Raw genomic sequence first — 23,389 nt, 5'->3', positions numbered from 1 at the left:
CTATATTAGGGGCATATATATTGATGAGTATAATATGCTCTTCTTCAGTTGATCCTTTTTTCATTAATAATGTCCTCTTTATCTTTCTTTATGGCCTTTGTTTTAAATTCTATTTGTCTGATATGAGTACTGTGACTCCTGCTTTCCTGTCATTTCCATTCGCATGAAATATCTTTTTCCATCCCTTCACTTCCAATTAATGTGTGTCCTCTGTCCTGAGGTGGGTCTCTTGCAGGCAATATATTGTAGGCTCTTGTTTTTTCATACAGTCTGCCATTCTTTGTCTTGTGATTGGAGCATTCAGTCCATTGACATTTAAGGTAATTATTGATAAATATGTATTTATTGCCATTTTAAATTTTGTTTTCCATTATTATGTGTATCTCCTTTGTTATTTTTTTCTTTTCATGGTTGGGTGATTTCCTTTTACTTTATGCTTGTGTCCTCTTCTTTTTGGGTTTTTTGAATGTATTGTGTGGTTTTAATATGTGGTTGCCCTATTTTTCAAGTATGTTAACCCTTTCCTATATCTGCTTGCTTTATACTGATAGACTTATAGGCTCAAACACATTCTTTAAAAAACAAAAAAAAAAAAGAGTCTAGGTTTTTCTTACTCTTCCTCCCCATATTTTATGATTTTGATATCCTTTTTTACATCTTCATGTTTATCCTTCTGCTGTTGCTTGTGTATATCATTGCTTTCACAAATGGGTTGTTTTATTTTGTTTTGTTTTGTTTTTCTTTTTGATCTGTATCCTGGCTTATATAAGTGATTATTTTTCCAATTGTAATTTCCTCCATCCTCCATCTGCTTACCTGTTTCCTATTTAGAGCATACCTTTCAGTATTGCCTTTAGGATAGGTTTAGTAGTATAACTGTATTCTGTTAGTTTTTGCTTTTCTGAGAAATTCTTTATTTCCCCTTCTATTTCAAATGATAATCTTGCTGGGTGGAGTATTTTAGGTTGTGAATTTTTCTCTTTTAGAACTTTGAATATATCTTACCACTCTCTTCTGACCTACAGCCAAAAATAAAAAAACTCCCTGAAAACCCAAAAAAACAACAACAAAAAAATAAAAACAAAACCCCTCCTTTTCAAACTCAGAACCTATTCAACTGCAGAGATTGCATATGTTTTTCTTACTCTGTGAGTTTAGGGAAAACAACTATATAACAACTGTATAGCATTGGAGGGATACTTATATGCAGGAGCATCTCTTGGTAGCTTTGTAGCTTTACTACTTTTTTGACATGAGGGCTTCTTTTGGTTTGGGTGCTTGCTGTCTCTTTTCTTAATATGTGCAGGTCGTTATCCCCATAATAGAGGATGTGCAGGTGTATGACCTGTGTGTGCTTCAGGGTGGTGGGGGCAATAGGCAGCACCTGCAGGCAGTGCCTGGTCACTGGACCCTTGGTAGTAGTGGTGATCCTCGGGGGTATGGGGGCTGCAGGCTGCTCCTGGTTGCATAGCCCTTGGCAGTGGCAATGATCTCAGAGAGGTGGAGGTGACCCCCAGAGCCTTTTGCAGCAGCAGCAGTGGGACTTGTGCATTCACAGGGCAGTGGTGGCAGTGGGCAGTGTTCAGTTGCAGGGCCCTCTATAGCAGCAACTCCTGAGGTGACTGGAGCCGCAGGTAGTGCCTGTCACTGGACCCTTAGTTGTGGCCAGCCACATCCACCTCTGGAGTCCAAGATGGCTACAGCAGTCTACAGTTGCCCCCGTAGCCTGCACAAGAGGTACCCTGCCACCGGAGAACCCATGCATGCACAGAAAAAGACGTTTCTGTGGTGGTCCTATCCCTTCCCTAGCACTGCCAACAATGGCTCCTTGCTTCTCTGGTGGGCCCAGGCCTCTTCCCACACTTCTTTGGTTGTGGCGCACCACTCCCTAGCCCCCACAGGCTGTTTCCACATAGCCAACACTAGTCTCCCCAGATATGACCTCTGAAGCCCTAACCCCAGTGCCCAGCCCCCTACCCAAGTATATCAGGCTCTGTTGCTCCAGGTGGTGGTACCAACTGTCTGTGCAGTGCTCACTCTCTATTTTGCCCTCCTCAGACCCACTGCTGCACTTTTCTCCGAGGCTTTGAGGCTGGCTCCTCTCTGTCCTGGCTGATCTCCCTGTTGGTTAGGTGGCCTCCCAGGGTGCGGAGTCCTTTCCTCTTTCACAGCTCCCTCTCAGGAGTGCGGGTCCTGTCCTGATTTCTTTTTCGTCTGTCTTTTTTTTCCTTCTGTCTTTTTTTTTTCCTTTTGTTCTGCCACTTATGTGGAGGATTTCTTTGCCCTTTTTGTAAGCCTGAGACCTTCTGCCAGAGTTCAGTAGATGTTTATGTAAATTGTGCTTCATGTAGATGGGGTGTTTTTGATGTGTTTATGGGAGAAGGTGAGTTCCAAGTCCTACTCCTCTGCCATCTTGATCCCGCCCTTTGTTACTCTTTTTATTAGAGTCCTGTAGAATTCAGGAATGTGAGCTACCAGAGCCAGGCAATCAAGAGGTGTGTCCCGTGAGTAGTAGCTGCAAAAGCTGCAAAAAGCTGTCAGATGTTTTTTTTTTTTTTTTGGTTTGTTTTTGTTTTGTCTTTTTGCTATTTCTTGGGCCGCTCTCACGACATATGGAGATTCCCAGGCTAGGGGTCTAATCAGAGCCGCAGCCACCAGCCTACACCACAGCCACAGCAACACAGGATCCGAGCCGTGTCTGCAACCTACACCACAGCTCACGCCAACGCCAGATCGTCAACCCACTGAGCAAGGGCAGGGATTGAACCCGCAACCTCATGGTTCCTAGTCGGATTCGTTAACCACTGCGCCACGATGGGAACTCCAAAGCTGTCAGATACTTGAATTAACTCCTTTTTAGGTGTTACAGGTGAGTGCGGCAGGAGAACATGAAGGTGGTATGGTGCCCACTGGCCTCCCTGGTTTATGGAGAGCTTTGCAGTGTGTAAATGAGAAGGCTACCCCTTGGGCCAAAGCTTTTAAGACAAGAAAATAGTCTTCTTTAATGGAAAGACTGAGCATTTTATTACTCTGCCTCCACAATGGGCCCTGGGGGTATGGCCGCAATGAGTCCGCAAGAGCCCATTAAGAGGTCACTGTAGCCGGAGTTCCCATTGTTGCTCAGTGGTTAAGGAATCCAACTAGGAACCATGAGGTTGTGGATTCAATCCCTGCCCTTGCTCAGTGGGTTAAGGATCCAGCATTGCCATGAGCTGTGGTGTAGATCACAGACGTAGTTCGGATCTGGCATTGCTGTGGCTCCAGTGTAGGCTGGCAGCTACAGCTCCAATTAGACCCCTAGCCTGGGAACCTCCATATGCCTCGAGAGCGGCCCTAGAAAAGGCAAAAAGACAAAAAAAAAAAAAGAGTTCACTGTAACTTTGTGGGTCTCTTGGACCCAAGCCCTACTTGCTTTCAGAACTAGATGTTTTAAGGGCCCATCTCTCATGTTGAAGTGTTGAAAATTAGGACATCAGATGTTGGGCCCAAACCCTTAAGGGAGAATCTGGGAGTTGTGAGTTCCTTCCAGGCTGTATGTCGCCTTTCAGAAAGTAGGTTTTATTGCAAGACCGATCAGTATCTCCTAGCCATTTTGATGTGTCTTCTTGTTTGCCTGATACGTAGAAATCTCTCAGCTAGTTTCTGGATTTCTCTGAGGGAAAATTGTTCAATGTTAGCTGTAGATTCAGTGTGTCTGTGAAATGAGGAGAGTTGAGGAGCTTACTTTGTTGTCATCTCAACCCAGAACTCACCAGTAGAGCTTTAGGGGTAATTATCAGAGTCTTCCTGTTTTGGGGTGTCCAAAACAAGGTAAATAGCATTCCCCAATAGCCTTAAGGCATAGGAATAGCTCTGCGCCCTGCTTCTCAGCCCTAACACTCTCCTGCTTTGTGATTCTAGAAAAATAACTGCCTTCTGCCTGAGGATCTGAAGAACTTTTACCTGATGACAAATGGCTTCCACATGACATGGAGTGTGAAGCTGGATGGTGAGTCAGCTTTCTTGCTGTAGAGGAACGTTTTCCTGGCAGAGGGGTTATATGAAACAACTCTGAGGGCCTCTACAACTTAAGGAGTTTTTGAATCTGGACAGTTTTCATGGATTCTCCTAAAGCACAGTGTCCAGAAGCTGCAATTATCTCCCAGAGCTAACATACCATCATTGCTTCACCCGGTCCCCAGTCCCCAGAGAGTCTATCCAGTATTTAACTGGAAGGTCAGTTTAGAGGCTTCCTGCTGGAATGATGGAGAGGGAAAAATCCTGAGCTACCTCACATTTAAAGTCTCTGAGGATTCCACCTTGGAGCGGCCTCCTCAGGGTGAGCTGCAGTGACAGCCTTCCTTTGTTTCCAGTGTGGGGAGACCTCAGACCAGAGCCTACCCATCTCTCCTTCACATTTCCTCACCCTAAGTTATCAACCACCTCAGTTTGCAGACTGTGATCCTTGGTATTAAATGTGTCTAGGATAAATTTTTGTGTTATAAATGTGGGAACTCACAGCTTCGTACATAATCAGAGGTTCGGTTATAATGCAGGCATGAAAGTCAGTGCTGCACATTTAGGTGCAGACTCTACTGATGTTTCGTAGGCTGGGGAAGCCTGATATAGCCACTGGAGTCCAGCTCATTCCTGACACAGATCCCCCCCACCCCAGTCCTCAAGAGGCTTTTATTTGGAGTTCCCTGGAGGCTCAGTGAGTTAAGGACCTGGTGTTTTCATTGCTTTGGCTCAAGTTGCTGCTGTGGCACAGGTTCAGTCCCTAGCCTGGGAACTTCCACATGCTGTGGGTGTAGGGAAAAAAAAAAAAAAAAGGCCCTTATTGCCTCCAGACTCCAGCCACATCCCTCGATCTACTTAGGTCCTTCGGAAGCACCCTACACCTCTACATACTGTCATTAAGAATGTGAAGAAAAAAAAAGTTCCCGTCGTGGCTCAGTGGTTAAGGAATCCGACTAGGAACCATGAGGTTGCAGGTTCCATCCCTGGACTTGCTCAGTAGGTTAAGGATCCGGCGTTGCCATGAACTGTGGTGTAGATTGCAGAGGCAGCTCAGATCCCGCATTGCTGTGGCTCTGGCATAGGCCGGCGGCTACAGCTCTGATTAGACCCCTAGGCTGGGAACCTCCACATGCCTTGGGAGCAGCCCTAGAAAAGGCAAAAAGACAAAAAAAAAAAAAGAATATGGTAGCTTCTATCACATAGCACATCTGCATAATTGACTCCTTCCCTTCACTGCCTCTACCTCCTGAGTTCCATTTGTAAGGCAACTCCCCAGACATTCCTGTTTCTCTCTCACAGTTGACCAGAGCTTACTGCTGAGCATTTAACATGAACTTTTCAGTATCCTTTTTAACATTTTTCTTTTTTTCAATTTTTAAAGTTTTATTGAAACATAGTTGATTTATAATGTGATAATTTCTCCTGTACAACAGAGTGATTCAGTTATAAATGGATCCTTAACATCCATTCTTTTTCAGATTCTTTTCCTATATAGATTATCACAGAATATTGGGTAGAGTTCCCTGTGCTATACAGCAGGTCCCTATTGGCCAATCAATTCATATACCACAGTGTGCATATGTCAGTCCCAAACCTCCAACACATCCTTTCCCGCACCCTGTCCCCTTTGGTAACTGTAAGGTTGTTTTCAAAGTCTGGGAGTCTGTTTCTGTTCTGCAAATAAGTTCATTTGTATCCTTGTTTTTAGATTCCACACGTAAGTGATACCATAGGATGTTTGTTTTTTTCTAACCTCACTTAGTATGAGAATCTCTAGGTCTATCTTTATTGCTGCAAATGGCATTATTTCATTCCCTTTTTATGGCTGGTTGGTATTCTGTTGGGTATATGTATATATCTTCTTTGTCCATTCTTCTGTTGATGGACATTTAGGTTGTTTTCCATGTCTTGGCTGTTGTAAATAGTGCTGCAGTGAACATTGGCATGTGTGTATCTTTTCAAATGATGATTTTCTCTGGATAGACACCCAGGAATGGAATTACTGATCTTATGGTAGTTCTATTTTTAGTTTCTTTGAGGAACTTCCATACTGTTTTCCATAGTGGTTGTACCAATTTACATTCTAACCAACAGTAAGAGGGTTCCCTTTCTTATGCCCCCCTCAGCATTTATTGACTTTTTGATGATGGCCATCACTGTAGTTTTGATTTGCATTTCTCTAATAATTAGCAACATTGAACATCTTTTCATGTGTTTTTTGGCAATCTATATGTCTTCAGAGAAATGCATATTTAGATCTTTTGCTTATTTTTTGATTTTTTTTATATTGAACCTCATGAATTGTTTGTCTATTTTGGATTTTTTTTTAATTTTCTTTGATACTTTTCTCTAACATATTATATAGTCTTCACCCAGGCCCCAGCCACCTTTTTTTTTTTTTTTTTGGTATAAAACACTGGTGCTTTGGAGCAGATAGTGCATTGAGTCTCTTAGTTCCACTTCCATTCATTTCCTCGGCCCTTGGATCAAAAAATAGCTGGGCTTAGGTTTCTCAAGCAGAAACCCTTATGTTGACCATGGTAACTAGCTTATCTCTCATGTAATTCTTTTTTTCAAATGTTCCCATAGAGCATACCATTCCACTGGGCAGCATGGCAATTAATAGCATCTCAAAACTGACTCAACTCAACCAGTCTTCCATGTACTCACTTCCTAATGCACCAACTCTGGCAGACCTGGAGGATGATACACAAGAAGGTAACTGGAGTAATTTCTGCTTTGAGTTAGACATCAGCCTGCTTGTTTTCATTTTATAACGTTGAAAATTGTGGCATTGTAACATGTCTCCCTAAACCCAAACCCCTCCATTTATAGCTTCTCTCTGGGGAAAAGGTAAAAAAACAGCCTGTATTGAAATGAAAAAGGAAATTTTCATGAGGAAAATGCCAGAGTTGGGATCTTGGTTTTGTTTCTAGCACCCACTTCAGTCCCTGGCAGATAGTAGGTAGTTAATGAATGAATACCTGGTAAGTAAATGAATGTTATAGAGTACACTTCACTCCACATGTCAGTGTTGAGAGGTTTCATGGAGTCTGAACGCAACTCCCTTCCTCCCTCCAGGCTCTTTGCCTCTTCTGATTGAGATAGCTTTTAATTCAGATGGCTGCTAAAGCTATATAGTCAGTTGTGTATAAATGAGGGCTTGTTCAGTCAGAGATGTGTGTGGCTGCATATAACAGACCCCCTCCCCTCATTATAACATTTAAACTAAATAGGAGTTTATTTTTATTATAATACACAGTCTGAAACTAGGCTGCTATAGCTGCTCGAGAAACTCAGTGATAGAGTCTCCCTCTGGATTCCTGGCACAGCCATCTCTGGGTTGCCGCCTCCTTGTGGTTGAAGAATGTGGGCTCTCCTTCCAAGCTTCAAGTCTGTGTTCCAGGGAGCGAAAAGAAGAGTAAAGAGCAAAATAGCTGTCCCTCGGCAGAATATTTCCTTTTTATTAGGAAAATAATAGTTTTTTCAGAAACCCCTCCCAGTAGCCATTGGCCAGAACAGAGTCAAAATGTTAGACATTGCTGCAAGGGTATTTGAGGAAGTAGGTGTTTTTAGCTGTGTAGTATTGCCTAGTCCAACAGAATTGGGGTTTAATGGAGAATGAATGAATATTCAGCAGGCATCTAGAGCCCCCAGTACTACAGACTTAGAGTGCATTGAAGTTCTGCAGAGAGAGCTGAGGCAAGGCCTTCCCCTTCACCTGGACAAGCAGCTCAACAATAGCAGGGAGACTGAAAAAATCAGGTCCTAGGAAGAGCCTGTCACGCAGAAATGTGTGGAAGCCTCAGGTGGGAAAAAAGGTCCCCTTAGTTTCGTATGTGAGTACTGGGGCTCTCCAAGCTCTGAAAGGCAAAGAAGTTGTTAAGTAAGTGTGCGCCTTGCCCTTGAGGCTGGGAGAGTAGAAGTAGACTAGATGATAGGATTTCAAGAGACCCTAGTAAAGGACCGAGATAGGGATAAAGACCACATTGTCCTGCATATTCACGGGGATTAAAAAAAAAAAAAAAATCTTGGCTTCTGGCACCTGCTAGTTTCATGCTTTTGAAGACAGTCGAAAAACTAGACCTAAGTTTCATTAAACATAAATAGAAAAATGCTGACTTTTCTCAGACTTAGCAGGTGGAAAGAGGACAATCAGGTAGAAATAACAGAATATAGAACCAGAGAAATAACACTGCTAGAGGACACAGATGAAAACCTAAATAGAAACAAAAATAAGAACACTTAAGGACAATTAAGACAGTACAAAAACTTCCTATAGAAAAAAAGATTCCCAGTTAAGTAACTGACTAGATGAAGAAGAGTATCAATATTGAGATGTGAGTTAGACAAATTTTAAAAAGGGAAATTATAAGGGAAAAGGTGGGCGGGTAAGAGAAGTAGAAAATACAGGAGTTCCCGTCGTGGTGCAGTGGTTAATGAATCCGACTAGGAACCATGAGGTTACGGGTTCCGTCCCTGCCCTTGCTCAGTGGGTTAATGATCTGGCCTTGCCGTGAGCTGTGGTGTAGGTTGCAGACGCGGCTCGGATCCCGAGTTGCTGTGGCTCTGGCATAGGCCGGTGGCTACAGCTCCGATTTGACCCCTAGCCCAGAAACCTCCATATGCTGCGGGAGCGGCCCAAGAAATAGCAAAAAGACAAAAAAAAAAGAAAAGAAAATACATACAGGTGACCTGAAACTGGAATTATGGTGCTTAAGAAAGAGAAAAAGAATAGATGGAAAGGCAATAAGTAAACAATAAAAGAAGACTTCTCTGGAGATCAAAAGGGCTCTCCTAGACTCAGATTGAATCCAGGGGAAAACAGTCACCTAGGCATTACGTGATGCAGAAAAAATCACAAGCTTCTAGGCAAAAACAACAAATTACCTGTGAAGAAAGAATAATCAGACTGACATCAGGCTTCCCACCTGCAACACTGGAAATTAAAAGATAGTTAAAAAGCCTATATAGGTTACTCGGAGAAAAGGAGTGAAAATGAAGAGGCCTCTATGTACAGACCAAACTTACCTCTCAGGTTATCAGAAGAATGTTAAAGGACATGTAAAACTTCAAGAACATAAATACTCTAACCAAACAACAAATGCAACAGAATGGAGATCTCAAGGTGTGGATATATAGAGAGGAAAGGAAACAAGAGATCAGTGAACCTCCTATGAAAGAGTTTAAATTTAAATCTTATTACCTAGGAGTATGTTGTATTTTAAAAAGTACTGTATTAAAAAAAAAAAAGTTATACAACTTTTACATAAGAACTCTTGGAAAAGAGGGGACATAGTGCAAGGAATATTTTTAAATGTTTCATCTAAACCTTAAAGAAAGGAGAAAGGCAAGATAATGTTATGGCTTAAATTGTGTGTTCTCCCTCCTCCAAAAAAAAGTTCATATGCTGATGTCCTAAACTCAGTACCTCAGACTGTGACCTTATTTGGAAATAAGATCATTGTAGATGTAAGTAAAGATGAGGTCATACTGGAGTAGGTTGGACCCTTAATGCAGTATGACTGGCAACTCTACAAAAAATTTAGTGATATAGGAAGAAAGCCACATGAAGATAAAGGCACAGTTAGGTACTTTTGCACACCAAAGAAAGTTAAAAATTGTAAGCAAAACAGCAGGAGCTAGGGGAGAGTCATGGAACAAATTATTTTCCACCTCCCTCAAAAGGAACCAACCTTGATCTTGGATCGGTAGCCTCCAGAAGTGTGAGACAACATGCTGTTCAAACCTTTCAATTTATGTCACTTTGTTATAGCACCCCAGCAATTAATACAAAGAATGTTCCAGGGAGTCCTTATGGTAGAAAATGTAGTACAAAATGGAAAAGAAGCAGAAAGTGGAAGATCTCATCCTACCATAGGGAAGAAATATTATGCTCTGTTGGGAGGAACAATGTATTGGTGTATTGGTTTTCTGTTACTGAATAACAGATTACCACAAATTTAATAGCTGTTTGTTTGGTTATTGTCTTTTTTTGTTTGGTTGGTTGTTTTTTTTTGGTTTTTTTTTTTGTTTTTTTTTAAGGACTGCACCCATGGCATATGGAAGCTCCCAAGTTAGGAGTCAAATCAGAGCTGCAACTGCCGGCCTACGCCACAGCCACATCAGTGCCAGATCCGAGCCACGTCTTCGACCTACACTACAGCTCACAGCAACGCCAGATCCTTAACCCACTGAGCAAGGCCAGGGATCGAACCCAAGTCATGTTCATTACCACTGAGCCACGATAGGAACTCCTATTATCTAACAGTTTTAATGAGTCAGGAATTCAACTACAGATTAGTAGGATCTTCTGCTTAGGGTCTTACCAGGCTAAAGTCAAGGTATCAGCTGATGCTATTAGCTCAGCTCAGGCACAGGGTGGTTGACCTTATTCAGTTTCTGGCAGGTGTGGGAATAAGTCCTTGTTTTCTTGTTGGTATTTGGCTAGGGGTCATTCGCAGCTCACTTAGGCCATGCTCAGATTCTAGTCACATGACCCTCTCACAGCTTGGCAGCTCACTTCTCAGCCAAAGAATTTTCTCTCTATTCTGCTTTAACAGTCTCATAATGTTAATCAAGAGAATGACCATTCCTCATCATATTTACAGGTCCTGATCACACTCAGAGGGAGGAAGTTATACAAATTGTGTATACCAAGAAGCAGCAATCTTGGGGGCCATCTCAGAATTCTGCATACCCCGCCTGGTTGGGGAAACAATGGCATATTGTTTTCAAATAAGGGTAGAATCATATGGCTCAATCATGCAAACAAATAACAAAAGGAAGATAACCACTAAAGGAATAAAAAAAATTACATTAGAATTTTCAACGTAATGAAGAGAATGTTGAATCGCATGAGTAAAATAAGAAAAAAGGAAAAGAAACGTTATAAAATAATTAAGCAACAAAATAATAAGAATAAAAATAAAGAATATAATAAAATATATAAGTAATAGATAATAGAATAAAATAAAACGTAATCATTATATTAAATGTGCTGGGTTTGAAGTTCCCTTTTGAAAGCAAAAACTATCAGATTGATATGGAAAGCAGAATTCCTCATCAGTATGCTGTTTTTAGGAGCATACTTAAACTGATGAAGAGACCTCCTGGTAATGCCAGATAAGTAATTCAGAGCATCCTTCCTGCCAAAGACAACTGAAAAGTCAGGGCAAAACATAAAAATCATCAAAGAGCTAAGAAGATGGTGCACCAGATTAATCTCCAGAAGAAGATAGAAATCTAGGGACAGAAATCTAGGCCACTTTTGCCTAGGGTACACTATACCTTTCAAAAGAGGCAATGAGGCTACTGAAAAGCTGAAAATTTGACCCATATGTGAGACTAGGAGAACACAATGGAGTCTAGGACCTACAAAAGACGGCACCCGTAAAAACTACCCTACTTTTTAAGTTAGCACCATGAGGAGCTGCACCCTAGGGGACAGAATGAACCATAAATATCTACTCTTCACATGAACTAAAACTTAAGTGTACATCTTCTGTGCATCCCAGAAAATATTTAAAGCCCCAAATTGGACTAATTTGATTCCATATTACTAATCTCAGGGTTTGGCAGAAACAAACAGGAATTCACTCTAGTGAAATGTTAATAAAAATTGACTATGTTAATAGATACACATCTCTGTAAATAATACTAAAAAACACTGAAGTGTACATTTTATTTTTAATTTTTTTCCTTTTAGAGCTGTACCTGCGGCATATGGATAGTCCCAGGCTAGGGGTCTAATTGGAACTGCAGCCTCCAGCCTACACCACAGCCAAAGCAACACCAGATCCAAGCAGCATTTGCAACCTACACCACAGCTCATGGCAATGCCAGATCTTTTAACCCACTGGGCAAGGCCAGGGATCGAACCCACAACCTCATGGTTCTTAGTCGGATCCATTTCTGCTGTGCCACAATGGGAACTCCTGAATTGTACATTTTAGATGAGTGAATAGTATGGTAGGTGAATTATACCTCAATATAAAACTTATATAAAAATAAAATCTCCTTAGAGGAAGATAACATTATCCTAGACCTCAAATTGTTTTTAGAAATAATTTTTCAAAAATAATCCTACTATAAAAGAATCAGGCACATGAAAAAAATGACACTGTGAACAAGAACTAGCACGAGTAACAGGTAACGGAAAGAGATCCACTGGACGACTTATGCACAGATTATAAGACAGTATGCTAATGTGCACACAGACATAAAACCAAACTAAAAATTCAAGTGAGGAACTAATAATGGTGACATTGTAGATTTGACCTTATGATTTTGGTCATATGATATACTCCCTTTTACCAGATCAAGACTCATAAATAATACTGTGAACTCTTGGGACTTTTTTAAAAAATTTGCCTTAAAAGGACTAGAAAGAACCAAAAATAACCAGAAACTGGAGTTGCATCTGCAAATGGCAGAAAGGAACCATACTAAATGAGTTTCCTATTTTTTTTTTTTTGTCACAGAGAAAGTGAACCCTAGCTTATTGTCAGAGCATTTCTAGTCAAGAGCATAGAGAGGGGAACCCAAGCAGAACCTGTTGTACTTGCTTAATTGAGAAGACAGAGCTAAGAGCCCAGCAAGATGAAGACAGCTGGAGTTCATAGGACTGAGTAACAGAGCTGAATGCACTGCATAGAGAGAAGTACAGAGATCTGCAGAGGATCCTCCTCAGGTATTCAGTAGAGAACTGATGAGCACATGCATGTGAAGATACTGCCCAAGGTCAGGGACAAAACCACTCAATAAGATTAGAGGGAACAATGCCAGGTGCTCACTCAGGACCAGGAATAGTGCTTGTTTGTGCCAGACAGGTAGAAATTCATGGTTTACACAGATTAGATACTCAGAAGGGCCCTGCCCAAGTGATGGGGGAAAAAATCAGCCCTAGGTTAAATGCTGCCTTCGTCCTACCCCACAAATACTAAGCACAAGATCTAAAAGTATCTGTGTTCCAGAACAAAGCTCGGGAATATTTATAGGAATATAAAAATACCAACCACTCAACAATGCAAAATTGACAATTTCTGGCATCCAATCAAACATTACCAGGCATGCAAAGAAGCAGGAAAAAATGACCGTAATGAGAAAAATTGATTCATTGAAACCAATCCAGAATTGACACAATTTAGAATTAGCAGATACAGATGTGGAAATGTCATTATATTACTATATGTCTAAATACTTAGTACAGACATGGAAGATGGGAGGGGGTCCAAATTTAACTTTTATAGATAAAACTAGTTTCTGAGATGAAAAATATACTGGATGGGACTAACAATTGCTTAGACATTGCCAAAGGAACGACTAGAGAACTTGAAGACATAACAATAAACTACCTGAAATAACACAGAAAGAAAATAAACTCTTTTTTCTTTTTTGCATATTTTCATTTGCTTTTTGGCCATCTGTATGCCTTCTTTGGAGAAGTGTCTATTTAGATACTCTGCCCATTTTTTTCCAGTTTATTTTTAAGTTTTTTTGAACTATAGTTAATTTACAAGGTTGTGATAATTTCTCCTGTACAACAAAGTGACCCAGTCACACATATACACATATCCATTCTCCCTCAGATTCTTTTCCCACATAGATAATCACAGAACACTGGGTAGAGTTCTCTGTACTATACAGCAGGTCCCAGTTGGCCAGTCATTCCATACACCTCAATGTGCATATGCCCCTCCAAAACCCCCACCTGTCCCTTTTGGTAAACATAAGCTTTTCAAAGTCCATAAGTCTGTTTCTGTTCTAGAAATAAGTTCATTTGTATCCCTTTTTAAGATTCCACATGTAAGTGTTATAATATGTTTGTCTTTCACTAACTTCAGTCAGTATAACAATCTCTAGGTCTATCTACGTTGCTGAAAATGGCATTATTTCATTGTAATGGCTGAGTGTATAATATACCAGTGTTTATATGTACCATGTCTTTGTAGGGCCGCACCCCTGGCAGATGGAAGTTCCCAGGCTAGGGGTCGAATTGGAGCCATGTCTGCAACCTACACCACAGCTCACGGCAATGCCAGATCCTTAACCCACTGAGCAAGGCCAGGGATTGAACTGGCATCCTCATGGATACTAGTTGTTACCGCTGAACCACAGCGGGAATTCCTATACCACATCTTCTTTGTCCATTCCTCTGTTGATGGACATTTAGGTAGCTTCAATGTCTTGGCTGTTGTAAATAGTGCTGCAATGAACATTGGGGTGCATGTAGGTTTTTGAATTGTGGTTTTCTCTGGATAGATGCCCAGCAGTAAGATTGCTGGATAATATGTTCTATTTTTACTTTTTTGAGGAAAACTGTTTTCCGTAGTGGTTGCACCAGTGTACAGTCTGACCAACAGTGTAAGACGGTTCTTTTTTCTCCAAACCCTCTCCATCGTTTATTATTTGTAGACTTTTTGATGATGGCCATTCTGTCTGGTGTAAGGTGGGTACCTCATAGTAATTTTGATTACCATTCTCTAACAATTAGTGATACTGAGCATCTTTTCATGTGATTTTTGGCCATCTGTATGTCTTTGGAGAGATGTCTGTTTAGATCTTATGCCCATTTTTTTTCATTGGGTTGTTTTTTTGTTTTTCTTTTTTTTGAATTGAGCTGCAGGAGGTGTTTGTGTATTTTGGAGATTGAGCCCTTGTCAGTTGCTTCATTTGCAGATCTATTCTGTGGGTTGTCTTTTTGTTGTGTGTAGGGTTTCCTTCACTGTGCTAAAACTTTTAAGGTTAATTAGGTCCTATTTATTTATTTTTGTTTTGATTGCCATTACTCTAGAAGGTGGATCTGAGAAGATATTGCTGTAATTTATGTCAGAGAGTGTTCAGCCTATGTTTTCCTCGAAGAGGTTTATTGTATCCAGTCTTACGTCTAGCTTTCTAATCCATTTTAAGTTTATTTTGTGTGTGTGTATGCTATTAGAGAATGTTCTAATTTCATTCTTTTGCATGTAGCTTTCCACTTTTCCCAGCACCACTTATTGAAGAGACTGTCTTTTCTCTATTGTATATTCTTGCCTCCCTTGTCATGTATTAAATGAGCATAGGTGCTTGGGTTTATTTCTGCACTTTTGATCCTGTTCCATTGATCTGTATTTCTGTTTTTGTGCCAATACCATACTGTTTTGATTACTATAGCTTTGTAGTATAGTCTTAAGTCCGGGAGCCTGATTCCTCCAGCCCCATTTTTCTTTCTCAGGATTGCTTTGGCTATTAAGAGTCTTTTGTGTTTCCGTTTAAATTTTTAAATTTTTGGTTGTAGTTCTATGAAAAATAACATTGGTAATTTGATAGGCTTGCATTGACTAAACCAGGAAGAAAAAGGAAAGATGAATGGGCCAATCACAAGGACTGAAATTGAAACTGTGATTTGAAAATGTCCAACAAACAAAAGTCCAGGACCAAATGGCTTCACAGGTGAATTCTATCAAAAATTTAGAGAAGAGTTAACCCCTATCCTTCTGAAACTTCCAAAAAATTACAGAAGAAGGAATACTCCCAAACTCATTCTGTGTGGCCACCATCACACTGATAACAAAACCAGACAAAGATACCCACAAAAAGAAAACTGCAGTCCAATATCACTGATGAACATAGATGCAAAAATCCTCAGCAAAATACTATCAAACCAAATCCAGCAAAACACTAAAGGATCATTCAGCAGGATCAAGAGGGATTTATTCCAGAGATGCAAGGATTTTTCAATATCAGTGTGATATACCACATTAACAAACTGAAGAATAAAAACTATATGATCCTCTCAATAGATGCAGAAAAAACTTTCAACAAATTCCAACACCCATTTCTGATAACAACCTTCCAGAAAGTGGGCACAGAGGGAACGTACCTCAATATAATAAAGGCCATATATGAGAAACCCACAGATAACATCATTCTCAATGGTGAAGTGTTGAAAGAATTCCCGCTAAAGATCAGGAGCAAGACATGAGTGGATGTCCACTCATACCACTTCTTTTCAACATGGTTTTGGAAATCCTAGCCATGGCAATCAGAGGAAAAAGAAATAAAAGGAATCCAAATTGGAAAGGAAGAAATATAACTATCTCTGTTTGTAGATGATACAATACTGTACCTAGAAAATCCTAAAGATGCTATCATAAAACTGTTAGAGCGCATCAGAGAAGTTGGTAAAGTTGCAGGATACAGAAATTGATTGTATTTCTATATACTAACAATGAAAGGTCAAAGAAATTAGGGAAATAATCTCATTTACCATCACATCAAAAAGAATAAAATACCTAAGAATAAACCTACCTAAAGAGACAAAATACCTCTACTCTGAAAACTATAAGACACTGGTGAAAGAAATCAAAGATAATACAAACAGATGGAAAGATACACCATGTCCTTGGAATGGAAGCATCAATATTGTCAAAATGAGTATACTATTCAAGGCACTCTACAGATTCAATGAAAATGAATTCTTTCAATGAAAAGAGCATCCGTGAACTGAGGGATAACAAGTGGTATAATGTATGTGTAATTGGAGTCCCTGAAAAAAGCGAGGGGGTGTCAGAAAATAATACTTAAATAGTGGCTCAAAGCTTTACCAATTTTATGGGAAACTTAAACCATATCTAAGAAGTTTTAACAAGCCAAGAACATGAATAAATATTACTAAAAAACAATCAAATTGCTCAAGATTAGGAATAAAGAAAAAATCTTAAAAGCAGTCAATGGGAAAAGATAGTTTTATACAAAGGAACAAAGATAAGGATAATGGCATATTTCTCACTGAAAACAATCCAAGATAAAGTACTCAAAGGAAAAAATTGCTTATCTATAATTCTATATCAAGTGAAAATATCTTTCAGAAACAAAGACCTTTTCAAAAAGCAGTCTGCCAATGTCCATTCTACTGCAGGGTATATATAACGAAAGCACCAAAACAAAGGGACATGCACAGAGATGACTACTGTAGCATTCACCGCAGAATAACGGTAGGTGAATGCCTATAAATAGGGGCATGGTGGGATAAATTAGGGTGCATCCACTCCCACAGACTGTCAGGCAGCCATTAAAAAGAATGAATTAGAGTTAATACCAAATGTCTTAGAAGACTTTCCACATAGTATTACTACATAGAAAGTAAGATTCAGGTAAGGTGTTATATCCCATTTTTATATAGCAAACAATCTTGACAAAATTTAAATGTATACCTATATGTCTGTCTAGGACCATGTAAGATGAGGAAGAATGTGAAATATAACCATCAGGGTAGGGGAAAACCATTTTTTTAAAAACACTTTTAATTAGAAATGTAAATATGCATTTATATAAAATTATTTATAGGTGTAAATCAAATCTTTTTTTCTGTCTCAACACAATATTTGATTTCTAGGTAGGTATTTTTAACATAGCCAGACTAGCATTAATTATAAACATAATTAAATACTATCAGTATACATTTTAGACAGGAAAATAAAATTCTAATCAGAAGATCATAAAGTGCTATATATGAGGGGAAAGCAGTTATCTGGAGAAAAAGAAAAATGTTGTTCAAGTTACTCTGACTTCATGTCATCCTACTCCCAAGAAGTTCAGTTTGATGTCCTCCTGCCACCTTCCCCCAGATCTTGTGACACTATTAGTGATAAGGGAGCCCAGACGAGACAGACTATGAATAGACCGAGGGCATTTAGAGTATAGAATGCATTTGGTCCACATTTGAAAATAGTAGTTGAATGTATTTAAGACTTTTTTTCTGCTTTTTCATCCTAGCAAAGCTGGATGAATAAGTATATTTAGCTGAGTATGTTTGAACATTACCATTAACTTCTGGGTTTGCAGCCGGTGAGAACCAGCCAGAGAAGCCTCACTTTGATTCTCGCAGTGTGATATTTGAACTGGATCCTTGCAGTGGGAATGGGAAGGTTTGTCTTGTCTACAAAAGAGGGAAACCAGGTAAGAATCATGGCAGGCATGGTCCTGTGGTTTGAGAATGGCCTTGGCTGACCTTGTTCTCCAGCCATCACACAAAAGGTTCCTCCCTGACCTACTGAGATGCTGCCTGGTCTCTTGTGGATGCCAAGGCATAGAAAACCTGTTTGGTCCACTCTGAGCATACCTCTCCGGGCCAGTGAAGAGTCTTTTTAAGCTATTGTCATTTGTGAGTTATTGCAAAGTAATAAGTTTAGGATTATAAGTGAATAAAAATTAAAAGAAGTAGTAATTCTGTCTATAACTCCTCCAGCAGGCTCATGCATTAGAAAAGCACCTAGGAAAAACATTGTCTTTCTTCTGTATGTCTTTATGTAGGGCAATTAATAGCAATAAAAACTTGAAATTACTAGACCTCAATCTGAGATCCCAGATCGTAAATCAAGAGAAAGAGGCTCTGGCCTCTTGAGCAGTGGCCACCACCTGGCCCCCAGACAGCAATTCATGCCATGGCCCTGGGACCGTGGGACTGCAGAGTTGGACAAGGTCCAGCCTTTTTCAGGTAGCTCTCTGTCTAGAGTGGGGATGAGAAGATGTACCAGGATTTACTGCTAGGAGAAGGAGAGATCACCTCCAGCTGGAGGAATCTGCAAAGTAGCCTTTGAGCTGCATCCTGCAATGTGACTGGGAATGAGATATGGGGCTTGGGTTAGGTGCAAAAGAGAGCATCCAAGCAAAGAGATATGGGTAAAAGCCATGCCCTGGGAGAGGGCACCTGATTTGGGGGTAATAAATAATTAAAGTTCATTGGGCCACATGATTCATCTTGTGGATGAGGAATAGATGAGCTAAGGACCCAGTTGTTTCCCTTCATGGGGAGTTTTGAAAACCAGGTGAAGGAGTTTGGACATTATGTGGCAGTGGGGAGTCAAGGTGATTTTGCAGAGGAATGGCAGGATTCCTATGAAAATGTTTGTGACCACAAGCAGAAGTTGAAGAGGAAGATACCGGAGGATGGAGGCCACCCAGGGAGATGTTAACAGCCATTAGGAGATGAACTAAGAGAGGCCTCCAGGGTAGTGATGGAAGGTCAGAAACCGGTTTGAAGCAGGAGCTGGTACAATAGTGCCTGCTTCAGCTCAACCAGCACATTGCACAACAGCACATGCAGGATTCCCAAGAGAGGGAGCTGGCCTCTCTCTGGTGGTTTCTCATAGCACTTCTAATTCCTAACAGGGATCCTCCTCAGAAAATCAGGGCCACTCAGAGTTTCTCAGAGTGTCTCAGGAAGGCTGAGACAACAACATGCATCTAGGGAGGGAAGGGAGTGTTGAGTCCACACAAGAAAGGAGTGCTGCTTAGATGGCTTTAATGCACAGATGGCCAAAGCCCAGCAGATAGATCAGTCAACTGATTGATCAAGAATTTGTGAAAGAATACCAAAGAAACTGGAAACACTGGCCACTGGAGAGTGGAGCTGGACAATTGGAAGGAAAAAGGGGAACTTATATTTTACATCCCTTCCACTGTTGAAACTTGTTTTCACTGTGAGTAGATGTTGATTTTATAAATAAAAGGTGTTAAGCCATCTCTTCATTTATCTCTTTTGTGTGCTATTTCAGCATTAGCACAAGACTCTGAGATCTGGTTCCTGGACAGAGCATTATACTGGCATTTTCTCACAGATACCTTTACTGCCTATTATCGCCTGCTCATCACCCACCTGGGCCTGCCCCAGTGGCAGTATGCCTTCACCAGCTATGGCATTAGCCCCCAGGCCAAGGTAAGAGAGAACCAACTGTCACCTCACACTGTAGAATGTATCAGAATCTTCTCAGAAAATGCTTAAATTATGAATGCCTAGCTTCCTCATTTGATTCAGGTGATCTGGGGTGGGGCCCAGGAAACTGTATTTTTAATAAGCAAGGCTTCCACTAGAGGTGGTTTAGTGATTCCCAGACTTGGCAGATCCTCAGAATCACCTGGGGAGTTTTTATTTCTAAGGAACTCTTTGTGAGGGTTTAGGTTTGATTGTTGGTTTTGGATAGCCAGTACATGCACACAGGAACAGTGAAAAGTCGATCTCTTACTCCCTGGTTCTCCAGTCTCCCCATCCACTTCCCCACAGGCAGTCACTGTTAGTTTCTCTTGTGTCTTCACCAAGATACTCTATTGAGTAGAAAGCATGCATCCATACAGTTTTTGGTTCCTTTTTTTCTAAATCACTAATGCAATGTACTTTTCCCATATTTCTGCACCCTCTTCACTTAACTCCATGTTGGAGCTCATTCCCTGTCAGTATATAGAGAGCTGACTTTTTCAATGATGTAGGGTATTTCAAAGTATGGATTGCCTCATTTATATTACAGATCTAGACACATTTTAAACATACAGATGTCAGGTAATGTTGACATACTGCCTGGTTTAAGAGTACCAAGTATGTCTTGAACTTTTGAATGAGTGGCAAAAAATGAGGGACTAGGCTCCATGTATATATTTATCAAGTGAACCTCATCTTCTTCAAGTGGCAATGACGTCCATCCAGTCAACATAATGGGTGGTTATGATCAATGAAAGTCAATAAATGTAGATCTCCTTTTCCCTCAGCTGCCCAGAAACCCTGTAGGGAAGAGAGTATGCAGCTTCCCTCAGCAGAGGCTGCTCTGGCCTCTTTCTCCTCCTTCCCTGTGGGAATGATGTTACCAAATCCACCAGATGGTCAGTGGCTGGTCTGAGGGCAAAACAGGACACAGTACTCTGGTGATATGGGACCTAGCATCCCAGGCTCAGGGCTAAGTCAGAAGGAAAGAAGCTTACTCAGATTCTTGGTCTTCATGATACATTGGTTAAAGGTAATGAGATCTCAAAGTAATATGTGTCTTCCCTTTTACTTAAAAGAAATGCTAGTAGACTTTAGAGGCAATTTTTCATAAAAACTTTTACTCTCTTCTCTGTCCTGTCTCTCCAGATTTCTACCTTTGTACTAAAGAGCATAAACATATGCATTTCTCCTTTGAATTGTGACTCTCTTTCCCACTTCTGCCTTACAGCAATGGTTCAACATGTATAAACCCATCACCTACAACACAAACCTACTCACAGAAGAGACTGACTCCTTTGTGAACAAGCTGGATCCTAGCAAAGTGTTCAAGAGCAAGAACAAGACCTTAATCCCAAAAAAGAAAGGGCCTCCTCAACCTGCAGGTGGCCAGAAAGGGCCCTCAGGTCCTCCTTCCACCTCTAAATCCTCCTCTGGCTCTGGAAACCCTGTCCGGAAATGAGCACCCCACCTCCAGCTCCCCACAAGCCCCACAGCAATGATTTCCATGCACAGATGCTGCAGGCATGGCCCAGGCCTTAGAGTCTGTGTGTGGAACCATAGTCCTCTTCTCATCTGAGTGACCAGAATCCTAGGCCTTTCACTCCCATTGGCCTTAGCCAGGATCCCCTTTTGGAAGAACATACTCAGGTCTCCCCAGGAATCCTTCCCCCCATACTCCTTACAGCAGGTTGCCACCTACTGCATCTGGAGGCTGTGGAGAATTTAAGGTCTTGTGTAAGTGACTAAAGAGATCTGTTAAGAGCTTTCTTCTCTTCCTACTTCCAACCCCCACCCCTCAGCAGTAATTGGAGAAATTCCCTGGAGAAACCATTGGTTTTGACTTACGAGGCATTGGAGCTGTGCTGTTCAATTGTAGCCATATTTTAAAGCAGCTAAATTTAAGCTATATTGAAAATTAAGTTCCTCAGTGATATTAGCCACATTGTGCATATTCGTGTGGCTAGTGGGTTCTGTATTAGCACAGACATGATGAAATAATTCTATCATAATAGAAAGTTCTGTTGGGCAGCACTATATTAGAATATTTTTGCATACCCTTCCTCAGATCAGTTAATATTTGATAGGTTATAATGTTCCATGAAAAATCTTGAAGCTACATTTGTATGTTTCTCTACATCCTTTACCACAAACAAATCTTGTTTTGCTCATTTTCAGATTCCTATAAAATTTCTTATTTCCAGTTTTGTGATATTTGCACCTTTGCCAGAATTATCTCACTTATTGTGTTTTTTTAAGAGGTAATTCTGCTGTATCATTAAAAAACACAAAGTCCAAAGCACTGCTTTGCTGGACTCCTCATAAAGAGGTTTGGTGAAATCAGTTACTATTGACAAGAGCTTTCTACCTGATCGGCCTACTCACAGCTGCTCAACAATTCATGGAGCAGTGAGAAAGGAGAGAGAAGAGCCAGGTTGTCAAAGCTAATAGCTGAAGTTGTCTTCCAGAAGCCTTTTCCTGCCCAAACTAATCAAATCAAAGGGAGACCAGGCAGTGCCAGATAAAAGATCACAGCATTTGGCTGCTTCCCCGAGACAAGTCAAGGTTAGAAGGGGATTAGCAGTTGTGTCATCTTCCACTGTGGCAGGTGTCCTTCCTCTAATGGAAACCCTGAATTATTTTTAAGTCAATCCTGTTGCAGCTCTAGATTCCACAAGGAGAGGAGCCAGGGGAGCAATGTTGCCCTTCACGCAGTGACAACCAGGTAGAGCCCCCAAAGGGCTGTTGATGGGAGGGGGTTCTGGTAAGAAAAGGCTTGGGACCTACTTCAGGAGGTGTAAAGCAATCGAGAGCAGGGCTGGCTACCAATAGGTAGGACCCAGTTTAAAATGAAGATGTGAGCCTTCTGTCCAAAAATCAGGAAAATGGTACCATTAAAAGTACTAAAATTCTTTTCTTCTGTGGTTTCTCTCACAACTTGTTACCATGGTTTTGTTTGTTTGCTACTTAATGTTATTCTAAGAAAAATTAAATAATTTTAAGTTCCTAGCACTTTATCATTCGTTTTATATTGTAAAAATCTAGTTTTAGATGCAGCTTGCAACTTACAAGAGCATTTAGGCATAGGATCAAGATGGTGGAGATGAGTAAGACTTCGCACTCACCTTCTCCCACAAACACATAAAAAAAAATCTACATGTAGAATGATTCTCATAGAACATCTACTGAATGCTGGCAGAAGGCATTAAACTTCCAAAAAGGGCAAGAAACCCTCCATAGAAGTGGGTAGAACAAAAGGGGGAAAGAGAGAGAGAGAAAGGAATCAGGACAGGACCAGCACTCTTGAGAGGGAGGCAAGAAAGAGGAAAGGAAGCCACACCCTGGAAGCCCCCTATCTGATGGGGAGATCACCTGAGATGGAGGGACCTCAAAGCTGCAGAGAAAAGTGCAACAGCCTGACTGAGGAGGGCAAAGTAGAGTGAGAGCCACAAAGATCATTGGTACCACCTCCCAGGACATTACAGACTGAGATGCTCAGTTGGGGGCTGGGCATGGACACTCAGGCTCCAGGGGTCAGTTCTGGGGAGAGGACTAGGCTTGGCTGTGTGGAAACAGCCTGAGGAGTTAGGGAGCAGTGCACCACAGCTGGGGGAACCCAGGAGGAGTCCTGGGTCCACAGAAGAAAGGTGCTGC

The 23,389-nt window shown here is 40.9% G+C and overlaps 1 protein-coding gene across 2 annotated transcripts in view; it reads left to right on the top strand.

The window, feature by feature from the left end:
- TPGS2 (tubulin polyglutamylase complex subunit 2) overlaps nt 1–22,647 on the top strand; it is a 67,188-nt gene extending 44,541 nt beyond the window's left edge. The window contains exons 3-7 of one of the 2 annotated variants that reach the window (XM_047794155.1): nt 3,901–3,988; nt 6,589–6,717; nt 17,827–17,940; nt 19,539–19,699; nt 20,967–22,647. In XM_047794155.1, the coding sequence (XP_047650111.1) occupies nt 3,901–3,988; nt 6,589–6,717; nt 17,827–17,940; nt 19,539–19,699; nt 20,967–21,197 (723 nt within the window). In that variant the 3' untranslated portion in view covers nt 21,198–22,647. Of the gene's footprint in view, nt 1–3,900; nt 3,989–6,588; nt 6,718–10,610; nt 10,820–17,826; nt 17,941–19,538; nt 19,700–20,966 lie in introns of those variants that run through there. The other variant, XM_047794156.1, reaches the window with a different exon arrangement.
- The last annotated feature ends 742 nt before the right edge of the window (nt 22,648–23,389 follow it).

Source organism: Phacochoerus africanus, chromosome 8 (genome assembly GCF_016906955.1).
Source record: "Phacochoerus africanus isolate WHEZ1 chromosome 8, ROS_Pafr_v1, whole genome shotgun sequence".
Classification (NCBI taxonomy): Eukaryota; Metazoa; Chordata; class Mammalia; order Artiodactyla; family Suidae; genus Phacochoerus; species Phacochoerus africanus.
This window is presented reverse-complemented; position numbering and strand designations above follow the sequence as displayed.